The sequence below is a fragment of the Gouania willdenowi genome, chromosome 14 (assembly GCF_900634775.1).
Source record: "Gouania willdenowi chromosome 14, fGouWil2.1, whole genome shotgun sequence".
Lineage (NCBI taxonomy): Eukaryota > Metazoa > Chordata > Actinopteri > Blenniiformes > Gobiesocidae > Gouania > Gouania willdenowi.
In genome coordinates this window covers 18,010,950-18,034,728 of record NC_041057.1, presented here as the reverse complement: position 1 = coordinate 18,034,728, position 23,779 = coordinate 18,010,950, and the positions used below count along the sequence as shown (strand labels likewise).

The following is a 23,779-nucleotide window of genomic DNA, read 5'->3' as shown; positions in this document are numbered from 1 at the left end:
TGTGTACAGTGACCCGAGTAAACTGGTATAAATGAAAGCATACCATGACTCGAAAGAAGCTAAGCATTATAAAAGATAAGATAATGTACTTCAGTGAATATCCCTGCTATATGTTCAATTAATTACACGTATAATTTAGTTTTATTGTAATTATAAAAGGGCCCATTGCATACTTGGATATTTGTTTTATTGTTTGAAGAAAATAAGTTACTAGATGAACAGTATTACCATCAAACTATTTTTTTTCTTCTTCTTTGTCTGCACATGCTGTCAAAGGTTAGCACTGCAAGAAGTGCAATCTTTTATAGACAGCAATGCATGTTTTGTTATTGCAATTAAATATTTGAATATATTCTATTCAAACTTGAATATGAATTAAAAAAAATCCCTGTACAATTGGTTTTGTGGTTGAGCCATATTTCATGTGTTGTTAATCATCTTTAAACTCAGGTAGATATGGTTATTATTGAAAAGTAGACTTATTCCTAGGATCGCTACTTTGTAAAATGTGTGCCCATTCCTAAATTACTAATAACAAAATACACTTTAATAAATTTTTTGCATAATTCTGAAACAGTGATATACACAGAACATGAAATAAGTTTATCTCGGTCCTTCATAATGAATATAAGCTGATTGATGATTTTAATTGTCATAAAGCTTTATCTTTATTATTTGTGTTTATTTTTATTTGTTTATCATTATCAACAAGTAAATCCATAATCATATTTACAGTATTGTCTCCATGATGAAGATGAATAACTGATAGGAACATTTTGCACAATGTTACAATTGGAGAAAAGTTGTATTTAAAAACACTGTTGTATGCTTGGGCTTTGTTATCTATTCATTTTGTATTTGCATAAAAGATATTGTTATTTATCTGAAAAGTATGCTGTTATAGCAACCATTTAGCAAACAGACAGACTGTGAGCAGCGCGCACACCGGCTCGCCCTGCAGCAGTGAGCTAACAGCGGCTAAGCAGCACATTTGACCCTGTGAGTGCCATGACAAGCTAGACATCCGGCCTGTGAGTGGAAGATGGCGACACTCATCCTCTCTGCTGAATGGATCAAAAACTGGGAAAAATCAGGAAAACATGAATTGTGAGTAGCTCTCGGTGTAATCCTTAAGTTTAATGTAATGCACTTCTAACAGCTGTTTATTGTCAAACGAGTGGCCTCGTAGCATTCGAATATAGAGGCCAAGTGTTTGTAGTGTCTAACAGGCAGCTGACAACAGTGGAAAGGGCTATTTAGAAAAAAAATAAAATAAAAATGGACACATACTTTCCAACGTAGGAAATACAGTTTGCTTTTCCTCGATTTAAGCACATTTGGTGGAAATGTGTTGCACTTAACGTGTCATTTCTATGTTGAATAAGCTAGCAAGCGAAGACTAGCCGTATATTAGCCTACTAGCTAGCACAAGCTACAACTCCCGTTAATTTGTAAACACGATGCTATCAAAGCTAAGCTAGCTAGCTAGCTTTGATGTAGCTAACTTCACTTTGGCCATCAAGTTGTTTTTAACCAGCTGTTGAAGTTGAGTCTTCCGAATTTAAATCGTAGTTGCGATTAAATCGAATCACATCAGATAACAAGATATTTTAGACCTTTTTAAACTGCTGTGTTTAATAACGTCGGTTAATAATCTTGAAGGGGGGAAAACAACGGACCCGACATCATGTTAGCACAAGTTAGCTGAAGCATTTGCTTACTAAAGTACCACTCAACCCCATCCTTAAGAAATATTCAACTCATTAAAAAAAAAAAGAGAAGACACGAGGAACGCAATCAATCCGTAATTTTATATATCTAATAAAATATTAACGCGTGATATTATGTAATCCTAGTAGTTACGTGGTGTATTGCTAATGCATCACCATTTTAATCAATGCAATTGTTACGTGAACGTGTTCATGTTAGGACCAGGTAGCCGTCGTTAGGATGGCGTGTGTAGTTGTGTAAGCGAACTGGAATCGTGATGTAAGTCGTTCACTGTAATAACAAAGGCTAAAATGGGCTATGTCTGCATATTTGTGTGCGACCTCGTAAACTCAGACAATCTAGAAGTAAAACCAACTTCAGGGCATCTACAATAGGATTTACATTTGCCCATAATCCGGCCTTTACGTCCTGAAGTACACAAAGGTTTATAATAGTCCAGTCAGTAGCACTGGATCAGGCCACTGCAAGGCCCTGTGAGTTTAGGCCTGTAATAATATATTGTGCAACAAATCAACTAATAATCCTTAACATTCCTGTGTTTTTCACCAAGTTTTAATAGCATTTTTCACGCTAGGGACTTTCTATAAAAAGTGAATTCTGTTAAATTACCAAAGTGGGACTTTAATGCTTTGTACAGCGAGGAAATGTTTTGTGCCAAATAAAATTGGTTTTGTTTAACTCCTCATTTGTTTTGAATCACACATAAATACCAACAATACTTTCAGAATGATTTATCATCATTTATTCATGACTTTGTTTTTTTTTTTTTTACCTTAAATTCTTAGGGGTACACACACTTATTTATAGTTTTTATACAGTGTGCACTGTATGGTATGTTGGCAGATGTATATATTCATTTTTGATTACCCACTGTACTATGTGCTTTCTGGGTAGTTTTTCCAAGTTATATAAATCATATTTAAACACAATTTTATCTTTTTGTAGTTTTCAGCTCTGCAAAAAGCTCACAGACAAAAAAGTTCATGGAACTGAAGATGGAGGTGAGCAGAGGATGATCTTGTATTCTTTGAAATGTATGTTTTAGATTCACCGTGTATGTGCGCGAGAGAGAATCAGGTTAACCACTTTTCTAATTCTAAGGATATTTTTATGTTTACTTGAACAATCTAAACGTAACTTCAGCATTTGTTACAGTTTTAAAATAAGATGTTTGTAGCAGTTAAGAGTTTTTATTTTTTTACTTAGTATGTAAATTTATTGGGTTTTTTTTTTTTCATCCTCCAGACATTCAGCCCGCCTTATATGATCTCTGCTCTCAAGTCATACAGGGGAACCTGAAGTTGGATCTTGTCACCAATGTCCTTGGGGACGTGATGGTATAAGTGACTTCTTTGTTTTACTTTGACGTCAAACAGTTTCAAAGAAAGGCAGTGCTTCGAAAACTATTTAAAATCTGTTTTTGTCATACCTTTTATTGGCAATAATTTTGTTGGTATTTCTATGTAACCATCCTGCTGAAAGTTAAATTTAGGAACATTCTTGAGGTTAGTCTTGTGTTTTAAAGTCTTTATTAATAGTTAAAACAATCAATTTAAAAAGAAAGTAATGGACCATAGCACGAAAACAATGTCATGATTCTTAAATGTGCTAGAAAGCCTTTTCTTTATCAAATACTGAAATCTTTGATTTTCAGGAACTTCGAGAAGACCTGCCATCAGTTTTAGCAGACGTGTTCAGTATACTAGGTAACGTTTCTTCAGTTTCCCAAATTTCTTTCTAATGTACTAAGTGTATTTTCTTTAATAGTGAATTTTGATGCATATTTTTTTTTTCAGATTTAGAGACCGGTGCCCTTGAAGACAAACACAAACGTGACCACTACATTCAGTTAGTGGGAACATGTTTGGTAAGAGCAAATCTTCTGCCATTTTGACTGATGCTGTCATCACAACATCAAAACAACACAATCAAATGTATTAGTAGAGAAAGAAACATTTAAGCTTACTGAAAAGTCAAATAAAATGGTTGTAACATATTACATAATTGCTTAAATGTTGTCTTTCAGTTTTTTCTATCAGAGACCATTCTTAAGGAGCGGCTGGATCCAGAAACCCTTGAATCCCTTGGACTTATAAAACAAGCTCACCAGTTTAACCAGAAGATAGTCAAAATCAAGACGAAACTTTTGTAAGCAGTAGAGACCAGTGTACATGCAGATAAATGCCTCAATATGTTAGGCTTTCACACAGTATTTAATGTATTGTCATCTTTTTTGCAGCTACAAGCAGCAGAAGTTTAACTTGCTCAGGGAAGAGAATGAAGGCTACGCCAAACTAGTCTCTGAGCTTGGACAAGATCTGTCAGGCAACGTCACGAGTCACACCGTCCTGGAGAGCATCAAATCCCTCATAGGTACCAATGAAGTTGTTTTTACGGTCTCTACATTTGAAGCAGTGCTACTATCTTTTACCAGGGTTGTAGTACTACTTTGCATTTTATTCCATGAATAAAAATGACAACATAGCAGACATACTGTAGCACGGCTTTAAACTAACCAGGGTTTGAAACAAACTTTTTCTTCTTAAGGTGCTTTCACACCAAATGTGACTGAAGCAACGCGATTACATTAAAATAAATGTAAATGACGCAACCTCAAGTTATCTCCCCTAAAGCGACGTGACGTGTAATTTGAGCGACGATATGCTCGACTTTGTCGCTCAAAGTTGAAAAATCTGAACTTTTTAAGCGACTTAAAGCAACAAATCCCTCGTCCTTCACTGTCTGTAGAGCGGAGACTGCAGCCCCTCCCTGCTCCCTCCCACTTCAGTGCAGATGGCGACTGTGGAGGCTGTACAATTTCATCAATTTATTGGGGCAAAATTAAAGCATTTAACTTCTGGAAAACCACAGAACCTACTGATCATAACACATTCTGAGTGAACTCTTCCTTTAATATCTCCGTAAATTGATCATTTAAATCGTAAAAGCGGAGTAAGAAAGAAAATAAGTGATCAACCCTTTCTCTCTTTCTCGCTACCCTGTCACCGGCTCAACACACACACACACTGTTCCCTGGTGATCGCGCCACATGTAATACTCCTGTTTTTTTTTTTGTTTTTTAAGACAAGCTTGGGATGTAGCAGTTTGCTTATCTGCTCTTCTCTCCCCCTCAGCTGCTGTCCTGCCTCACCATCAATCATTGAGTTGCAAAATTTTATTTGTCCTCCACTTTCAAATTATTGCCAAATTATAACTATTTTTCTTAAATGTAAAAAATAAAATCCCTTTAAAAAAAACTAGACATGTTACATTTACACTTACAGTAACTGTTGAGTTTTGGTCACGAGTGTCACATGAACACTTTCCAAAACTGCTTCAACCTTTGGTCCTGAAAGTGGTGAATTTATTCTTACTCACGTTGAGTCACAGGAATCAACTTCCCCTACCTCTGGCGACAGCGTATGAAATTAAAATTCCTGCTACACTTTGCTGCTGGCTTCACATTTTCCCACTGGTCATGTATGAGATCCAGTCACATAAGGACCCTCTGATAAATCAGCTGCTCCATTGTTTTGTGCTCCTTTTTTCCACAGGATGTTTCAACTTGGACCCTAATCGGGTTTTGAACATCATTTTGGAAGTATACGAAAGCCGAGCTGACCAAGATGAGTTCTTCCTGTCTCTCATTAAGTCCTACATGTGTGAGCCCCTCACCCTTTGTCACATTCTAGGCTTCAAGTTCAAATTCTATCAGGTGAGAAAATCAAATGAGGAAATGTAAAGGTTACTTTTCCATCTACATTTGCTTGAAGTATTGCATTTTGTCTTTTTTCAGGAGCCCAATGAGGAAACCCCCAAGTCCCTTTATCACATTGCTGCTGCTTTGCTTCATCATCACTTGATAGAGTTGGAAGACCTTTACATACATGTAAGAACAACAATTATGGCCACTAATTACCACATATCTTTAAATGTTTTAATTGCCATCGAAGTCTGGAAACAGTTTGAATACATACTGAATGTGATTCTTTGTATAACCTAAAATGTTGGACTTAGAAATCAGTTTCCTTTGCTTTTCCAGCTTTTGCCGCAGGATGCTGCCATCGTAGAGGAGCACAAAAATGACATCTCCGAAGCCAAGCAGATTGCACGTAAGCTGGTTATGGTTGTGTTGCCCTCAGAGAAAACGGAAGACAAAGATAAGGATAAAGAACGGGAGGAGGACAAAAATGACAAGGTAAGTAATTTTAACTGACTATTCAACATTTTCCTTTGTGTTTGAGTTCATATTTAAGGTAGCGAAAGTCCTGTAAGCGAAACAGATACACTGTAAGCTGTGCTTTGGAAATTGCATTGTTTGGAACTTGGATTTAATATTTACTTTTGGTGGGCGATAATAGTTAGGGCTCTGCTTTGTTAATTATTATTAAACAGCTAATCCCTTTGAGTATGTGTCCTCTTTTCCTCTAACTGCTTCATTTTGTGTTACTTGGCTAATTTAAGTAAACATAATCATCCAACCAACCATAACCAGTGGATGTCCCTGTTTTGTGCATGAAGGGACCTGATAACCAGAAGCTTGGACTGTTGGAAGCGCTGCTCAGGATTGGAGACTGGCACCATGCCCAGAGTATTATGGACCAGATGCCTCCCTTCTACGCTACTTCTCACAAGGCCATTGCTCTGGCACTGTGTCAGCTTGTGCACCTGACTGTGGAGCCTCTTTACCGAAGGTATTTATGTTAATGATGTAATTGCATCCCATCATGCATTTTTGGACCCTAAAATCTAAATAAAAAGGAAAAAGAACGATAAACTGAAATAATAACAATAAAACTTAAATGTCTTCTTTTCAAGGGCTGGTGTTCCAAAGGGCGCAAGGGTGGGTAAATTACATCCACTGAGGAACAAAGGAGCCCCACAGCCTGCAGAGAACTTTGAGGACCTTCGCAGGGACACATTCAGCATGATTTGCTACCTTGGCCCTCACCTTTCACATGACCCCATCCTGTTTGCAAAGATTGTGCGTCTAGGCAAAGCTTTCATGAAAGAGGTAATCTACCTTCATCCTAATGACACATTATCATCTAATTCCTGGGAGTGAAATGACTTCAGACCCTGTTCTCACTGTTTGTAGGCCCGCCCCAGTTTTTAGTAAACAACAAAAAATCTGCCTGTGATTCATTTTCAATAATTATGGATCAGTTCATTTACTTATCAAGTAATCAAAGTTAAATGTTAACACACCAGTGCCTGCTTATTTTCATAACAACAATAATAATAATAATGCATTGGATTTCATATAGCGCTTTATCATAGACACTCAAAGCGCTTTACATTGATGTGCATTATTCTTTCACACACTGGTGGTAAGCTACTATTGTAGCCACAGCTGCACTGGGTCAGACTGACAGAAGTGAGGCTGCCATAGTGCACCGTCGGTCCCTCCGACCACCACCAACACTCTCACACACCACATTCATACTAGGCAATATGGGCAAAGTGCCTTGCCCAAGGACACAATGACTTGGCTAGAGCGGGATTTGAACCCCCAACCTTTTGGTTAAAGTCATAGTGGGAGAGCTGGTGATGGAGCACGTTACTTTCATTATTTAATGGTCATATCACCTTAAAGAGGCAAATCCTCTTGTTTTATTAGTTTCATTTCAACTGTTAAGATTTTAGGAACTATTATTATTTCAGCCTGCTAAAACAATTATTATACATTGCATTTTTCGTTATTTTTGTTATTAATTTTTTACTAAAAGTATAAACGGTATTCTGACAATGTTGTTTTGGCCCACCGGCTGCCAGTGGTCCCCAGTTTGATTTTGAGTGGTCGCATTTAAATTATTCCTCATTCTCATGTTTGATGCCTTTTGCTCCTTAGTACCAAACTGAAGGCAGTGCTGGATTCAAAGACAGGGTGGTATGTATATAACCAAATCTTTCATTTTAGAGCAAGTCTTTTCTGGGCAAGACCTTCATTTAATGTGTGTTTTGTGTGCGTTAATTGCAGGATACCCTGTTAAGTTGTTTCTTGAGCATTGCAGACCAGGTGTTACTTCCCTCTCTCTCTCTGATGGAGTGCAACGCGTGTATGTCCGAGGAACTGTGGGGTCTCTTCAAGCTCTTTCCCTACAAGCATAGGTGAGACACCTGCAAATGTACTTTGGCACCGTTTTTGTTTTATGTATCATTTTAAAAACCTTGTTTACTATTAATTCTTAGATACCGGTTATATGGGCAATGGAAAAATGAGACTTATACCAGCCACCCACTGTTGGTCAAAGTCAAAGCTCAGACTGTGGAGAGGGCAAGATACATTATGAAGTAAGTGTACTTCCCGACATGATTTTGGTCTCAAAGGGCTTATGTCTGATAGCTAAAAACCTTGATCTTTTATTGCAACTTTACATTTATGCCAACATTTTCCAACTTTGCTGAAGCTTTCATATGTAATAACCTGGACTGACAGTATTCCTTGTATCATACTGCAGTTACAATCTGTCTTTTTCTATCTGATCCTTTTTTCTGTTTTCAGGAGATTGACCAAAGAGAATGTGAAACAATCTGGAAGGCAGATTGGCAAATTGAGTCATAGCAATCCTACTATCCTCTTTGATTATGTAAGTATTTAAGTTTCTTTCATTTCATTACAGTAAAGACTTAACACATAATCACAACAATGACTATTTTTCATCAAAAAGTAACTCAAACTGAAGGATTTTATTAGGGGTGTAGCTATTGAATAATTTGGTAATCAATTATTCCGTTGATTAATTGGGCGTTCGCCGGTACATACATAGACTGTAGAAAATACATACATACCACTGCGCGAATGACGCTGAAATGCTCACCCTCATGGGCGTGTCTGGAGGCGAGGCTTCTCAAATTCGTCATCAAAGTGGGAACGCGTCATCAAATTGGAGCGAGGTGTTTGGGCTCGCCCTGCATTAAGAAAGGAGCAAATCACCCTCTAACGATTGAGGGAATCAATGAAAAAAACACTTTGGGCATGTGTATGAAGCCCAAATAGCACTTTATGATGTTTAAAGCACAGAAAAGTCAATTTAGCTTAACATGGGCCCTTTAAACAAAGCTCAATTTCAAATATTTAACAGAAAATAAAACTTTTTCTTGATACTAGACAATTTGCTTCTTTCTCAAGAAAAAAGTTGATTTTTTTTATTACATACATATTATGCAAAGTAGAAAAAGAAAAAAACATGCATATTTGTTGTGAAAAGAATCCACTACCTGTGTTTTCAAGCAAAAATTACAAATAGAGGCATGGTAACAAAAACAACCCCAAAAAGGACAACAAATAGATAACAATATTTAGGATCTTTGAGCCTTTTTTGTTTTTTTTTAAATGGTTTTTACAAACCCAAAATCCTTGAAATTATGCTCGATTTACTACGAAAATGGCAAAATAAGTCTTGTAAATTTTATTTGTGAGAATTTGAATGCTGTTAGTGATCACGGTAATAGTTCACTGTTTTGTCCAACCGCTGCGTCGCATTGTGTCACAAAGACTCCTATCACCGCTCAGAGGAGGTCGGCCTCATTAAAATGACTCCTTTGGTTACGCCACGACAGGAGCTGAATCTGAATCAGCCTGTAGGAGCGCTGTTTTACCAGTGGGTGGGCTGCAGAGACCGTCCAGGAATCGGTTGTTTTCCTCATTCTGGCAGTTGGCAGACTCAGGGAGAACCAGTTTATAGATGTAGAGACCAGAAAAAACGTTTTTCATAATACGGGACCTTTAATCTACTCAAACGTTTGTTAGATTTAAATCGAAAATTGCAAACGGTTTGTTTATAGATAACTATTTTTTCAATAAACTTTATGAAAACGTGATGAATTACATGGATACACCAATCAAACTCAAATTCCGTCACCCCATTGGCTGAAGTGCGGCCCTGTTTTAATGTTTAATGAGTATGGAAACACACAACTTGCACAACAGAGTGTTTGTCCACATTCATCCTTTGCATATGTAATGCCCTAATCAGTCAAATAATTATAGAATTTAGTGGAAGCAAATTTAATGTAAATTTGCGAGATTTTTAAACGGCAGTTTTCTAAAACAACTGCAAGAATGAAGTTAAATGTAATAATATGAACACAAGGTTTGCCTGCAGCACAAAAAATAAATGTAAACTCATAATAGGAAAAAACATTTCCTTTTAAGTCTTTTAATTTAGTATTCATATCAGTCTATTGATATGTTGAAATGTAAAGGTTTTTTAATCATGTTTTATTGTGCCCAGATGCTGTCTCAGATCCAGTGGTACGACAACCTCATTGTTCCAGTGGTGGACTCATTGAAATACCTCACATCTCTCAACTATGACGTGCTGGCCTGTATCCTACATTATGTAGATGTGCTTGTTCAGACAGTGTGTGTATGCAGTGCATCAGAAATGCGTCTCTTTTTGGTATGCGTGCACGTTGGCGTCCTTGACTTTGTTTTCAGATTGCATCATAGAGGCACTGGCCAACCCCGAGAAGGAGAAAATGAAGCATGATGACACCACCATCTCTTCATGGCTTCAGAGTGAGTAACTTTGCAGCTGCAGCTGATCGATAAATTAATTTAAATATTGAAGGGTTGAAATAATCGTTTCATGTATGCTTGTGCTCTTTGTCAACCAAGGTCTGGCGAGTTTGTGTGGAGCAGTGTTTAGGAAATATCCCATAGAGCTGGCTGGTCTACTTCAGTATGTCACCAATCAGCTAAAAGCAGGAAAGAGGTACAAGCCACTGTGTAGAGAAAATTACACTAATGACCAGGTTGTGTTTAACCACCCATATTGATATAACGTCACAAGATATATTGTTGATGGTACAAGTGGTATCGTCATTTCATTGTCAATATCTAAATCCTCAATTGTTGCCATAAAATGTAGACATGCTAATATTGTTGAAAAATGATTGAGTATATGTCCTTTAATGGGTGAGGAATGACTATGACAATGATTAAAGTAATGCAATAAAACATGACCAGTAGCTGGCGATATGCACATATTTAAGTTGGTTGCAACACGCCAATAACCAAGAAAGACGTAGAAGATTGTTGAAAATGAACATGTCCATGTCTTAAATCTGGACTCTGTGGACTTTAGTAGTTTGTAAGTTGAAAAATTTTCTGTGCAAAGTTCATGCACAGATAAGAATATTTTTTTGGAGGAATGTCATAACATGATTTGGCTTTAATTTTAGACCGGCATGATTTGTTTATCTGTTTTTTTTTTGTTTTATTTGCCGAGTGCCAGTTTTTGCACTTTATATTGGAACTATTGATCTCATTTATCTTATTGTTTATTTTACTATTTATATTCACTTGAGTTAAAAAGGTTGTACCCAGAGTAAGTATGCCCAAAGTTGGTCAAATAGTAGCATGCTTTTTGGTGCCCTTTTTCCCTTTCCAAAAATATCGTCCCATATTATTATCGTAAGCTCAGTATTGTATACCGTTACAATATTGTCCCACCCCTACTATATGGTCATTTTTCTGTTAACAAAGAAACTATTGGCAATGCAAAATATTCTTGATATTTTGTTTTCCACCAAATGAGTTAAAAACTGCACATAAACAAATGGATGTTTCCAGAAAACGTAAACTGTCATAAATCAGGTTTTTTGTTTCCAATGCCTCTCCCTCTGTAGTTTTGACCTGCTGATCCTCAAAGAGGTTGTGCAGAAAATGGCTGGCATTGAGATCACAGATGAGATGACTTCAGAGCAGTTGGAGGCAATGACTGGTGGTGAACAACTAAAAGCAGAGGTTTGTGCTGTACTGTTTGATAAGCCTTATGGTAGTTCAGGTTTTCATCACATTAATTGCTCCGTTTTTTTCTTACAGGGCGGTTACTTTGGTCAAATTAGAAACACTAAAAAGTCTTCCCAGCGTCTCAAAGAAGCACTGCTCGACCATGAACTCGCTCTGCCGTTGTGTCTACTTATGGCCCAGCAGCGGAATGGTGTTGTATTCTCAGAGGGTGGAGAGAAACATCTTAAACTTGTTGGCCACCTCTATGACCAGGTATCTAGTCACTTTTGGTTTAATTACTTGTATTTGTAGCTTAGTCCTTGTTACAAACATTGCTTTTCTGCAGTGTCATGACACGTTGGTGCAGTTTGGTGGCTTTCTCGCCTCTAACCTGAGCACAGAGGACTACATCAAACGGGTTCCTTCCATCGACATTCTGTGCAACCAGTTCCACACCCCACATGATGCTGCCTTTTTCCTCTCTCGGCCAATGTACGCTCATCAAATTTTGGTAAGTGCTTTACTGATGTGATCTGCCACATTTTGTTATATTAACTTGTTTTTGGCGGAAATGCTTAATGAAGTTGTGTTCCCACACAGTCCAAGTATGATGAGCTTAAGAAAGCAGAGAAAGGCAATCGGCAACAGCAGAAGGTGCACAAGTACGTAGCAGCCTGTGACCAGGTGATGACACCAGTGCACGAGGCTGTGGTATCGCTGCATCCAGCCAGAGTCTGGGATGATCTCCGACCCCAGTTCTACGCCACCTTCTGGTCGCTCACAATGTATGACTTGGCCGTGCCACACACAGCTTATGAACGGGAGGTTAACAAGCTCAAGGTTCAGATAAAAGCCATTGAAGATAACCCTGAGATAGTGAGTGCACACACCAGTGTTCAAGTGTTTGCATGTGTGTGGTTTAAGGTCTTTGGGGAGTAGCATTGACAATGTATTTTTTTTCTGTCTTTAATGTAGCCAATAAATAAAAAGAAGAAGGAAAAGGAGCGTTGTACTGCTCTGCAGGAAAAACTACAGGAAGAGGAGAAGAAGCAGCTGGAACATGTCCAAAGAGTTTTGCATCGTCTCAAACTTGAAAAGGACAACTGGTTGTTGACCAGTAAGTCTCCCACTTGTTCTCAGTTCTGCTGTAATGTAAATTTACAACATTATTGCTATCTTCTTCTGAAGTCAGTCGAGGGCTTTTCTCTGCCCATTGTATCATGAACCTGCCTTTATTTCCCTGCATTCAAGATACCAATAATCCAAGCCTGATTTACAGTTTCAATGTTTTTATTTGGAATTAACCTAATGTTAATTGTTGTATTTAATTTCATGACAGAATCTACAAAGAATGAGACCATAACAAAGTTCCTGCAGCTCTGTCTGTTCCCGCGCTGCATCTTCTCCTCCATCGACGCGGTGTACTGCGCCCGCTTTGTCGAGTTGGTTCATCAGCAAAAGACGCCAAACTTCTGCACCCTCCTGTGTTATGATAGGGTAAGAGCTTCAAAAGTAACACTGCCCTGTTGATCAAAGCGAATATATCTAGCATTTGAGATGTCAAAATCTTGGTTGTAATTTGTATGAATTTTGGGTGTTAGCATTTCAAAATTAAAGCATAATTTTGTGGTGCTTGGCAGGTTTTCTCTGCTACTATTTACACTGTGGCCAGCTGTACAGAGAACGAGTCCCACCGCTACGGACGCTTCCTGTGCTGCATGTTGGAAACTGTGACCCGTTGGCACAGTGACCGAGCTACCTATGAGAAGGTAGCACTTCCTGTTTTCTAAAATACTTCTTTTTAGAGTGAGGAGTTGGACTGTGGAAGTTGAGGTTTATAGTTCATAATTTTGTTTTAAATATTGCTACTTTTGTTGCAGAGAATTTTGAATTGGAGATTGTGCGCAAACACACCTTCAACATGACTTATTTTAATAAAATGTATCACTTGTAGCTGTTTTTTCTCATTGTGTGTTCATAGGAGTGTGCTAACTACCCTGGCTTCCTGACCATCTTCAGAGCCACAGGCTTTGATGGAGGAAACAAAGCTGATCAGTTGGATTATGAAAACTTCAGACACGTGGTTCATAAATGGCACTACATGCTGACTAAAGTGAGTTTTCCTTATTGTTATTATAGAAGCTTTATTTTATTATCATTACTTCATTGTAATTCACGTCTCCTTACATAAACAGTGACCTCAAACCCCAAAAAAGCTGAAAATAAATGCTGAGCTCTGCGGGTGTGTAATTATTTGTATTTGCCGTTCATTCAGGCTTCAGTTCACTGCCTGGAAACGGGAGACTACACCCACATCCGCAACATTCTGATCGTGCTCATCAAGATCCTGCCTTGTTACCCTAAAGTCCTGAACCTTGGCCAAGCACTGGAGTGCCGTGTCCACAAGATCTGCCTGGAGGAGAAGGATAAGAGACCAGACCTCTATGCCTTAGCAATGGGGTAACACAGCATTGTGTGCTGTTCAGCTCCACAAGGAGCAAATCATTGTTATTTTGTAGAATCACGTTTTTCTTTATAAGGAGAAGTGGTGTTTGCTCACTGAATTATCAAGATGGTAGCCATGTAAGGGTGCAACATTGTCGACAAAAATCGATAACAGAATTAGTCACTGACAAATGTATTTGTCGACAATTGTCGGTTACGTCATCACGTCTTCTTCAAGCTGTGGACGGAGCAGAACATAGTTTTTAAATGAGGAGTGGCTCATCTCACCATCTATATATCTTTGCTTAGAGCTATATGCATATTATGGACGTGATTAGCGGGAGATATATCGTCAAAAACATTCCCACTGGTAAGAATATTGTGTCGCTTTTGCCGGGAGCCCAGCGCTGTTGACGTCGCTCTGCTCGTCACAGTCTATCTGAAGCTGTGACGAGCAGCAACATATCAGGCACCAGTACTTGGTAAAGACCAGACACACACAAAACAAAGTGAACCAGTCTTAAGTTCCTCTGTCAGATCCATCAAAAGTTCCCACAATCACGGTGACGGTGCTCTACTAAAGCATGCTAGCTAACCCACCAAAACATAGGACTGGGCTAAGAAGAGCTAACGCAAACCATTGCATTAAAGGAATAGACCAACTTAAAACACACGGCTTACTGTCATTAAACCACAAAGGGCAACAAATTTGTTTATGGTCAGATTTAACACTTGTATGGAAGGATAAAAGCTAACATGTCACACGTCGTGTGAAACAAATGTTAGCATAAATACTAATGTCACTATTCATCCGTCCCAACTTGTGAAATGCAATATATTTAATTATATTTCATTTGTTCACTGACAAAGCTAATCCCATTAGACTAATGTAACTATTGTGATTATTACACCTAAATATCCTGAACGATTAAATCATCAGCTTGATCTGGTTTAATTATAGAAAATCATAGAGATATTTATCAACCATAACTTTATGTAATTCATTAGCTATAAGCTAAACTAGATTCAACAGCAGTGGTTTATATTAAACAGTAAAAACACTAATGTAGTTATTTTAGCTTATGTGCTTTATTTTTTTAGAAAATAATTTCATTATTAATGAGGAAATAAATTAATTATATACAATAATGGCATGACCAATATGCATGCACAAGCTTTTAAATGTGTAAATGCTATTACTAAAGCAGATTCTAGTGTTGATTTATTCAATTTATTTTGTGTTTGTAAGGAACCTGTTTACACTTTAAGTTGGGAATTGTTTCATTCATTTATTTATTTATTGTTTTTATTTGTCGTAATTTGTCCCAAACCAAATTTAAAAGATTGTAGCAACATAGAGCAAATATATGTTCGATTTGTCGTTCGATTAGTCGACTAATCGTTTCAATAGTCGACGACGAGTTGCAGCCCTATAGCCATGTAAGCATTATTTAGCTAAATACTATCAGAAGCATTATTCCCAGTTGGTATTGGTTTATGTCTGTAAGAATTTTAAACTTTTCCTGTGGTCTACAGGCTGATCCTGAGTTAAATATCCATGCCCCTTAATTAAGTTATTAGTACTCGTATCTGGACAGCCGAATTAAGTAAATATCAAATGTCTTGTGTTTCTCCTTGAATCAGTGCACGGTGTGACACGTCCCTTTTGTTTTGCATTTGCCGCTGCTTTTTATAAACCCTTTGTGCATCTTACAGTTATTCAGGTCGGTTGAAAAGCCAGAAGGTGCACATGGTCCCTGAGAACGAGTTTCACCACAAGGAGCAGCCCACACGCAGTGCCACGCCTGCCAGTCAACAGAACGGCCCCGGCAGTACGGGCAAGCCCTCCACCAGCATGATTAAGATTGAGGAGGGGACGCCAGAGGACAGCGGTGAGTGATACACGCATACAAGAATAAGCACTGTTAAATTTCTGTTTGATTCTGGGAATCAGAAAAAATGGCTATAGCTATACCTTGAGTTTAACGTTTATATATTTTTTAATTAAAGACTCCTTCATGCATTTGCTCTTATTGACCCTTTTAAATAATAGTTTTAAGTGACAATTTTTTTTTTTTTTGTATACAGAAAAGGGAAAAGACAAGTCTCAGGGGACGACAAAACCAGTGAATAAAGCAAACAGTGCAGCGGCTAAAGTGACCACCAGCAATGGAAATGGTGCCCTCAACAGGTAGTCATCTAAAACAGATTCAAAACACTTCTTCAGCACCATTTTAGTTTTAAAGTAATACGTTACCTGTCTTCAGCACTAAAGCTGTGAAAGAGCGTGATGACAAAGAAAAGATGGGGAAGGAAAAGAAAGAGAAAAAGGAAAAGACACCAGGCAGCACTCCAGAGACAAAGGTCGAGAATCGCCGCGAGAAGCAGAAAGACGAGAGGGCAGGAAAGGAGGAGCGGGTGGTGCGTGAGGGTAAGGAGAAGACCCCCAAGGCAGACAGGGAGAAAGTGAAGCCAGACGAGAAGATCAGCAAAGATGACAAGACCAAGGCCGGCAACGGGGAACCCATCGAGCCACGCGACGCCGTCAAGGAGTCAAAGAGCAAGGAGAAGGGAGACAGAATTGCTGTGTCCGCGTCCCTCAAGTCACCAGGCCCAAGATCCGATTCAGCTGAATCTGACAGGGGTGAGAAGCTTGTACATACAGTCTGTTTTCCTTCAAAGCACCACTCAAAGCCCTATCACACGATCATTTACTAAGGCTGTTTTACTTAATGTTGCAGATCACAAGAGACGAAAGCTCGACAGTCACTCTTCCCCGTCCCACTCCTCGTCTCTTAAGGTTAGTATGGCTTGAAGAAGGCTGTGCCCGTTTCTTCTCTATCTGCTGGAGAAATCCCCGCTGTTGCACATTCCAGCAGCCCTGAAGACTTTCATGGAGAGTTGTCGTACATGCTGGCCTGTTTAATGGAAAGCATTCCATGGACAATCAGCCTGAAATTTTTCTTTTTTTCCTTCAAAATTGGGAGAATTTCCCTCAGAGACTTAGCCAAGAAAATATTGTAAATATTGAGTATTTTCATAATGAAATAATACATATTTTAATATAAGTGAAAGCAGTCAGTGTGCCTTGGAGAAAAAAAAAAGTTTTTTGAGCTTTTCTATATTCCATGCGGATTTTTTGTGAAGCGGCTAGCTAAATCAAGAGCTCCTCAAAGGCAAAGATTTTGTATTCCCTTTGTGGAGCAGAAGTTTACCCTTCTGGTGCCCAGCTTTTTTTTCCTGTTTTTGCGAGCTGTGAAGATTTCCTGATTGATACGACACAAGCATATTTGGTGCCCTCATCACCGGCAGCTGCACAGAGTTCGTTTCCAGTAAACCATCCGCCTGGTGAAGTTCTTTCTGCGACAGTCATCGGTCCCTCTTCCGCCCGTTGCCATAACAACCAGCAATGAGCTTCATTGGCTTCAACTACAAGCTATCAGCTGCTCCTCCTGATGAGCATTTGAAGAGCGCCAAGACACCAGCAGCAGAGATCAACCAGAGGGAGGAATGTTGCCACTTTGGATCATCTGGTCAGAGGGAAACACTGCTTCCTCCGGCAGAGTGAGAGTGTGGGAGGGCGTGTGCACAGCCTGAAGCGTCTGGAGCCTTTGTCCAAACCACTGGAAGCTTGTGCTAGGTCTTTAACTTAATCTTCCACCAAAGAAATAGGCACCATGTGTCTTATCCATTCCTGAACTGTAAGTGACAGCAACAGTTACTTATGTAAGGATGCACACAACAGTTAGTTGTACACACACACACACACGCACACACACACACACATTAACAGGATTCAGAACACACTTTGACAGTTTGTAGCACTTGCACTTTAGCTGTAGTTAACATATGAGCTGCTCTGTAGAGACTTTTACATTATGTTGCCTGATATTACAGACATGTCTGTATCAACGACACTGACAGGCTTAGTGGCCAAATATTCACACACACTCAGGTTCTTTCAATTTCAAGTATTACCACTCCAGATGTTGAGCCTATGAACTCTCCTTTATGTATAACCTTGTCAAAGCCTGAGTCCTTGAAGGTGGGAGATAAAGGGAGAAGTTCGCTGTTGATCCGGCCAGCTTCGACTCCCCAACCCTTACTCCAACTCTACTGCTGTCTGACAACTTCCTCCCAATTCCCCACCCCCTCCCAGCTCATCTGTCATCTCCGTTCATCCCTACAGGACAATAGCGTCGAACCCAAGGAGTCTGCACCCAAGGTTTGAACTTTTTTTTCAAATTCAAATATGCATTTTCAGCAAATGAGAAATTGTTGTGCTCTGAAACAGTTTTTGAAAACTTTTTGTGAAACATTTGATTTTCAGAATTTACTGATGTATGTGTTTTGGATTAATGTTTTTGTTTGGACATAAATGAGTTATCATATGGATGGATGGAATTCCTTAGATAACAAATGAGTCATAAAAGTTTCAGGGTATTTCTACAGAACCAAATAGATTGAATGTTTTAATGATTTGTCTGTTGTTACTCAAAGTTATTGGAGCCTTGAAAGTAATTCCTAATGGTACGTTCACACCAAATGCGTTTTGAGAATCAAAATCCGTCTCTCCCGTGCCCAGTTTGATGACCTGCTGACCCGCATCTCCTACCAGGACACCAACTACAGGCGCTCTATTCCAGCAGAAGAGACTGTCCATCTGTCTCCACCGCCGATTAGTGTTTTTTTTTCTTCTCATTATTCTGAATATGTCACGGTTGGGGAACGCTCCTGATTGGTCGACGCGCCGCGATATTCCCCAAAAGTGCAACAATCCCAACTCCGGACGCAGGTCAAAAGCATCTGCCGTGCTCCCTAGAATCGCGTCCATCATATATTGTGAATGTACACCTACCGCTTTGACGCTTTCGACGCATTTGGTGTGAATGGCCATAATGCAGTAAGGGGAAGTTGCTTGCGCTGCAGTAACTGTGCTTCACTTCCACTCTGAGCCTATTCAGTGCAGTGAGTAAAGTAGTGATGCAGGCAAATGTGGAAATGGCTCGATTGTTGGGGACCAGTGGAATTAAGTACTTTGAGGAGCTTTCTAGTTCTTGGAGCGTTTCTTACATCTTTAGCAACATCACCAAATGTCTTCTTTTCAGTGCTGTCTTTCAAAAGTCAAGTAAGTTAATTGTTCTGCGCAGTGTAAGTTGAGTAGTTAAGAGTGCATTTGATACAATCTACTTCTAGTGTTAATGTAATTGTAGTTAAGTTTCTGTGCATTAGTTTTGTTTTTGTTGTTTTTAATTAATCAAAAATAATTGTGGGAGAGAAATCCACCCTTTATTTTTAGTCTTCCAGTCATTACATCAAAAGTTATTTATTCACAGTGTTGAAATCAAAAACTCTTCCTAATCTTACTGATGAACAATCAAACCCATTTACATTGTTGTGACTTGTCAATACAGTTTTGATTTGATCCTTTTCAAACTCTGGATCTTATTTCCATATTGGAGTATTGATTAGTCTCTCTTGTTACACATTTGTCCAAACAACCCTGAAGCTTGACTCCGTCTCCGCTCAGTAGAGACAAAATCAAAATTGGAATTTCATTAAGATTTTTGTGGAACACCAGGCAGTTGTTCCTGTTTTGCGTGAAAATGCACGTATAAATCATTCTATTGTTTTAACAGACATTTCAAATATTGACCACTAAATCAAACTATTGCTAGCAAGATTAGGATGAACTTTACAAATAGCTATTTGTGATGTCAGAAATAATGTAGAAAATAGATTGCAGGATATGAACACAAAGCTGAAAACAGGACTGAAATATTGAACGACTTTGTCAAATCAGTGACTTCTTTTTAAGCTTCCAAGTGTGACTGCTTCACCTCTCCACAGTGTTGGTGCAGTGTGGGTTTAGATGCTGCTGATAAAGCTCCTAAAGGCTGTTTGATAATGATCACGCATTGTGAACAAAGATGTTTAGAAGTAAGAACTGAAACGTTCATTTGTATTCATAGTAGATGTTGAGACTGCTTGAGTTTTTTTTTCTTGGGTGCATTTTATTTATTACAATCAAAAAAACACACACTTCCCTTTTACTTGAGGTAGTGTGCTGGATCACAAGATCCAAAAATGCTAAGAAGGTCCGCACAAATGCGTAGTTAGCTCCCAATTTCAGTTTTTAATATACACCAAAAACGTGACGTTTCGGGTAGACCGCCCTTCATCAGACATGAGTTGCAGCTTTCCGGCACGCCTGTTTTCATAGTGTAATGATTAAACAGGGTGGTCACATGATACATGTCAGCGTAGGCGGGTGGACATTTGTCTCTCGCATATATTTACAGTCGCCATGTGTACTGACTTTATACACTACATATATACAAAAATAGACTATATATATTTAAAAAAAAACTTTTTACACTATTTATAAATATAACATTCTTAGGATTCAATTTTACATACATGATCATACAAACATCAGGGTACCCATAATATTGTATGGAAGTATTATACTTCATCTATGTGTGTAGATGAATGGATTTCCAGAGCTCGTAAAAAATTAGGAAGCTAATGGGAGCATCAGTGGCTAATCTCGCATCTAAAGGTGCACTGCTGCCACCTTCAGGGCACCAGTTGGTCACTACATCACACTACAGCTTAGATATTGATGAGGAACCTCCGCCAGGGTGTATTCTAGTAATCTCTGTGACAAAACGAGTTTTCTCTGAGCGTTTGGATTTGAAATTACGAATATCTCGTCATTGGCACTGAGTGAGTTAAAGGGCTGGATTTGGCCCCCGGGCCATGAGTTTGACACACATGCACTACAGTGTCAGGTCTCCACAAATGCAACGGTTTTTTTTTTTTTATTTTTTTTTTTTTTTTTTTTAATGTAGCAAAGTTTGACCATTTCCTACTGTGGAAGTTGTAAATGAATTAATGCAATGAGAAATAGTTCTTCTGTGGTGTAAGTTGGTGACCACTTTTTTAGTGTTGTGTGCTTGGGTTGTACAAAACACGCTAAAAACATGTTTTCAATCCACTGAGTGACATCAATTTATGGAGGACATGCATGAAAATACATGTAACGCTGTGAAGTGTGTAGATAACAGAACTATTTGTTTTTCTTCTTTTTTTTCTTTTACGTCATTATTGTTGCAGCACCACATCAGCTACAATTCAGTTTCCCGGTCCAAGAGCAGAGAGAGAGAGGCGGAGAAGAAAGATTCAGAGATCATACAAGGCCGGTCCAAAGAGAAGAAGGAGGAGAAGGATCGCAAAGAGAGGAAGAGAGTCAGTGTTTTAAAAGTTTTTCAGATATGCTTAAAACATTGAGGAAGCTACAAGACTGATATGGAACGATCACTTAAGCACAGGATGATGTCATCGCCTGCTGTTTGCTTTTCAGGATCACGACTTTGAGAACAGCATTTTCGGCCTGGCAATGAAACGCCAAAAGGATGAAAATGGAACCAGTACGTGTTTGGTAGATCTGAAGCAGGTGCTTAAATTAGTTAAGGTCAAAGCAACGATTCATCACACTTTTATTTTTACTTTCCAGATTTGTCTAAAAACAGCCTCAGCACAAGTCCCTGCGACTCCCCTGTTTTAGGTGAAAAAGAGAAAAGTAAGAAATCCAAATCCTCCAGTAAAGAGAAAACGGAGTCTGTGAAACCAGAGCGATCCTCAGGAGGCAAAAAGGTAAAGTTCACCACTGAGATGCCCTTTTCTCTTATCCTTTCTGAAACAAGCTGTTTTTTCCAGTGTGGCTGATAACTGATTGGTTCTTGTCTTACAGGAGTCTAGACACGATAAAGAGAAGAAGGAGAAGCGGGACAGCAGCGGAGGAAAGGAGGAGAAAAAGCAATATCCTTAAAGTCGGCCTTAAAACCAACTTAAGCTCAGGACGGCTCTTGTTGAGAGTCCATTCATCTAGCTATCAGTAGATATTAGGTGTTTCTCTGCTGAAAACAAATGTATTGGTATGGAGTAGTCTTTAATTGATATGTGTCCAATGCTTAACATTTTAATTAAAGTATTTTAATTTGGTGTATTTTGTTGTAAAAGTGTAAGAGTGACTGCCCTCTATGGGTTGAAAACTGGCTATTACAATCAAATTTTGCTGTTGGCCCAGAATGGTGGTTTGTGATGTCACTGTTGGCCCCGCCCCCTCTTATAAAAACTAACACCTGTCGATTCTAATCTGCAGTGCATAGGTTGGATTGAGAGAATTGTGACTAGAGAGCTATAGTGAGTATTAAGTAGGTATATAGCCTAGCATAGATTGTTCTTTGGAGATTTTTTCGTACGGACTGGGTGTCTTAACTTTACCAAACACACTAAGGTGCAATAAACACTAGTGAATGATGTTTTATTAATTTACTTTTCAAATCTGAATAGTAAACTGTAGAAGCATCAGTGTTTAATCAAAGCGAGCTATTTGACTTTCATTCGTCCCATGAACTCCAGCTCCCACAGTTGCAATCATATGATAAGTAGGTGCAAACCTGCTGAAAATTCCATTGTGTATCTACTTAATTTCCCTTAACTATCCTACTCATAAATCTTCTGACAAGCACAGATAGTGTTCTCTGATTGGTCAAGGTAAGGTAGACTATCTTCACAAAGCGTCCCTGAAGATGATGCCTCCACGCTCAGCGTTTGACCTCTGTAATCGCTCACATTTATTCTGCAGAACTGGAGAAGCTCCTTTTATCCGCGAGACGATCGGCAACTCCATCAGCATCTCTGTCATCCACTCAGTCGCTCGTTCATGTCTGATCTAGTTTGTCTGTAGAGCCCCTTACCTTTAGCAGTCAGTTGTAGTTCACAGACAGACCAACGTATGATTTCATTTTAAAGTGCATTCAACCAGCTCTGAGGTTTTAGTTTAGGTTCGTCTGTTGTTGTGCGTTTGTGCACGATGTGCAGCCATAATCGCAGTGTTATCCTTCTAAACATGGTTACTGTATGAAATGACCTCCTGATAGCATCTGTTCATGCCGTCGGTGATCCCATGCTTGATATTGTGTACTTTTTGTACTTCTTTTGCTCATTTTTCTTGACGTTAACAGGCTTTTCACTTTCACTTACCTCATATCCACCTTGAGATACTTGGATATCTTTTATTTATTTATCTCCAACTTTTAAATTGAACAATATGCGTAGGTGAGTTTCAAACACAAAGGACCAGTTTGTATATTGTGTACAATAATAAAGAAGGTAACATGAATATCACATGTTATTTCTTTGGTTCATTTTTTTTTTTTTTTATCGGTGACACTGCATTCTTTGTGGTTTTGTGTTAATCAGCTTTTTACATAATTTATGAAGGTATCCATTCACCTTTAATTCAAATGTAAAGTTGTAAAGCAAAAAAAAATCCTGAAAAAAATTGGACATCATGTGCAAATGTTTGCAGAAATGACTTTTGGAGATTTTAACTGCTGTACTCAATGAGTGTAAGCTTTCTTCTTTTTCTACGATAAACTGAACAAAAGCCAATAAATAAATTTTCCTATTGTGTCACTTTGACTTGATGTACTACTTGTGTTCTGTTGCCACACTAAATGGATTTATTCCCTGCACACTATCACAGTTTATCCTTTTATAGCAATGGGTCCCAGTTAGGATTTCACAGAGGCTTTACTGGTTTAAGAAGTATTTGCTTGATTCATTTCACAACCACCCAAAATATCTTAAAAGACATCAATGCAAGATGCTGAATTTAGCAAGAATTAATTATACCTCGGCAGTGTTATGTCTCACCCTCTTTAATCACTCTGTTTATCAGTAGACTGGTATAATAGATTACACACCACAGCACAATATGCTCAATAGTAAGATCACTTTATACATTCAGCACAACCAGCTTTCTTTTTGTGTCCCACCCTAACTCCCTTTCCC

The 23,779-nt window shown here is 38.6% G+C and overlaps 1 protein-coding gene across 2 annotated transcripts; it reads left to right on the top strand.

Annotated features, from left to right (window-relative positions):
* The first annotated feature begins 939 nt into the window (after positions 1 to 939).
* Positions 940 to 23,110, top strand: thoc2 (THO complex 2). Of its 2 annotated transcripts, XM_028465959.1 has the most exons (39): positions 940 to 1,107; positions 2,677 to 2,732; positions 2,977 to 3,068; positions 3,386 to 3,437; positions 3,528 to 3,598; positions 3,758 to 3,879; positions 3,971 to 4,104; positions 5,286 to 5,446; positions 5,528 to 5,620; positions 5,774 to 5,929; positions 6,253 to 6,425; positions 6,550 to 6,745; positions 7,583 to 7,621; positions 7,712 to 7,842; positions 7,924 to 8,025; positions 8,237 to 8,321; positions 9,969 to 10,062; positions 10,175 to 10,255; positions 10,355 to 10,451; positions 11,368 to 11,485; positions 11,564 to 11,743; positions 11,817 to 11,981; positions 12,071 to 12,346; positions 12,446 to 12,587; positions 12,810 to 12,967; positions 13,111 to 13,239; positions 13,452 to 13,583; positions 13,746 to 13,930; positions 15,632 to 15,807; positions 16,004 to 16,106; positions 16,183 to 16,559; positions 16,657 to 16,715; positions 18,105 to 18,140; positions 21,035 to 21,166; positions 21,282 to 21,348; positions 21,435 to 21,574; positions 21,672 to 21,739; positions 22,431 to 22,477; positions 22,569 to 23,110. In XM_028465959.1, exons 1-38 carry the CDS (start codon positions 1,043 to 1,045, stop codon positions 22,456 to 22,458), a joined length of 4,671 nt encoding a protein of 1,556 aa, XP_028321760.1. In that variant the 5' UTR covers positions 940 to 1,042; the 3' UTR covers positions 22,459 to 22,477; positions 22,569 to 23,110. The 2 variants fall into 2 exon arrangements, with proteins under 2 accessions (XP_028321760.1, XP_028321759.1); XM_028465958.1 differs by having other exon boundaries at positions 22,431 to 23,110.
* Positions 23,111 to 23,779: the final 669 nt, after the last annotated feature.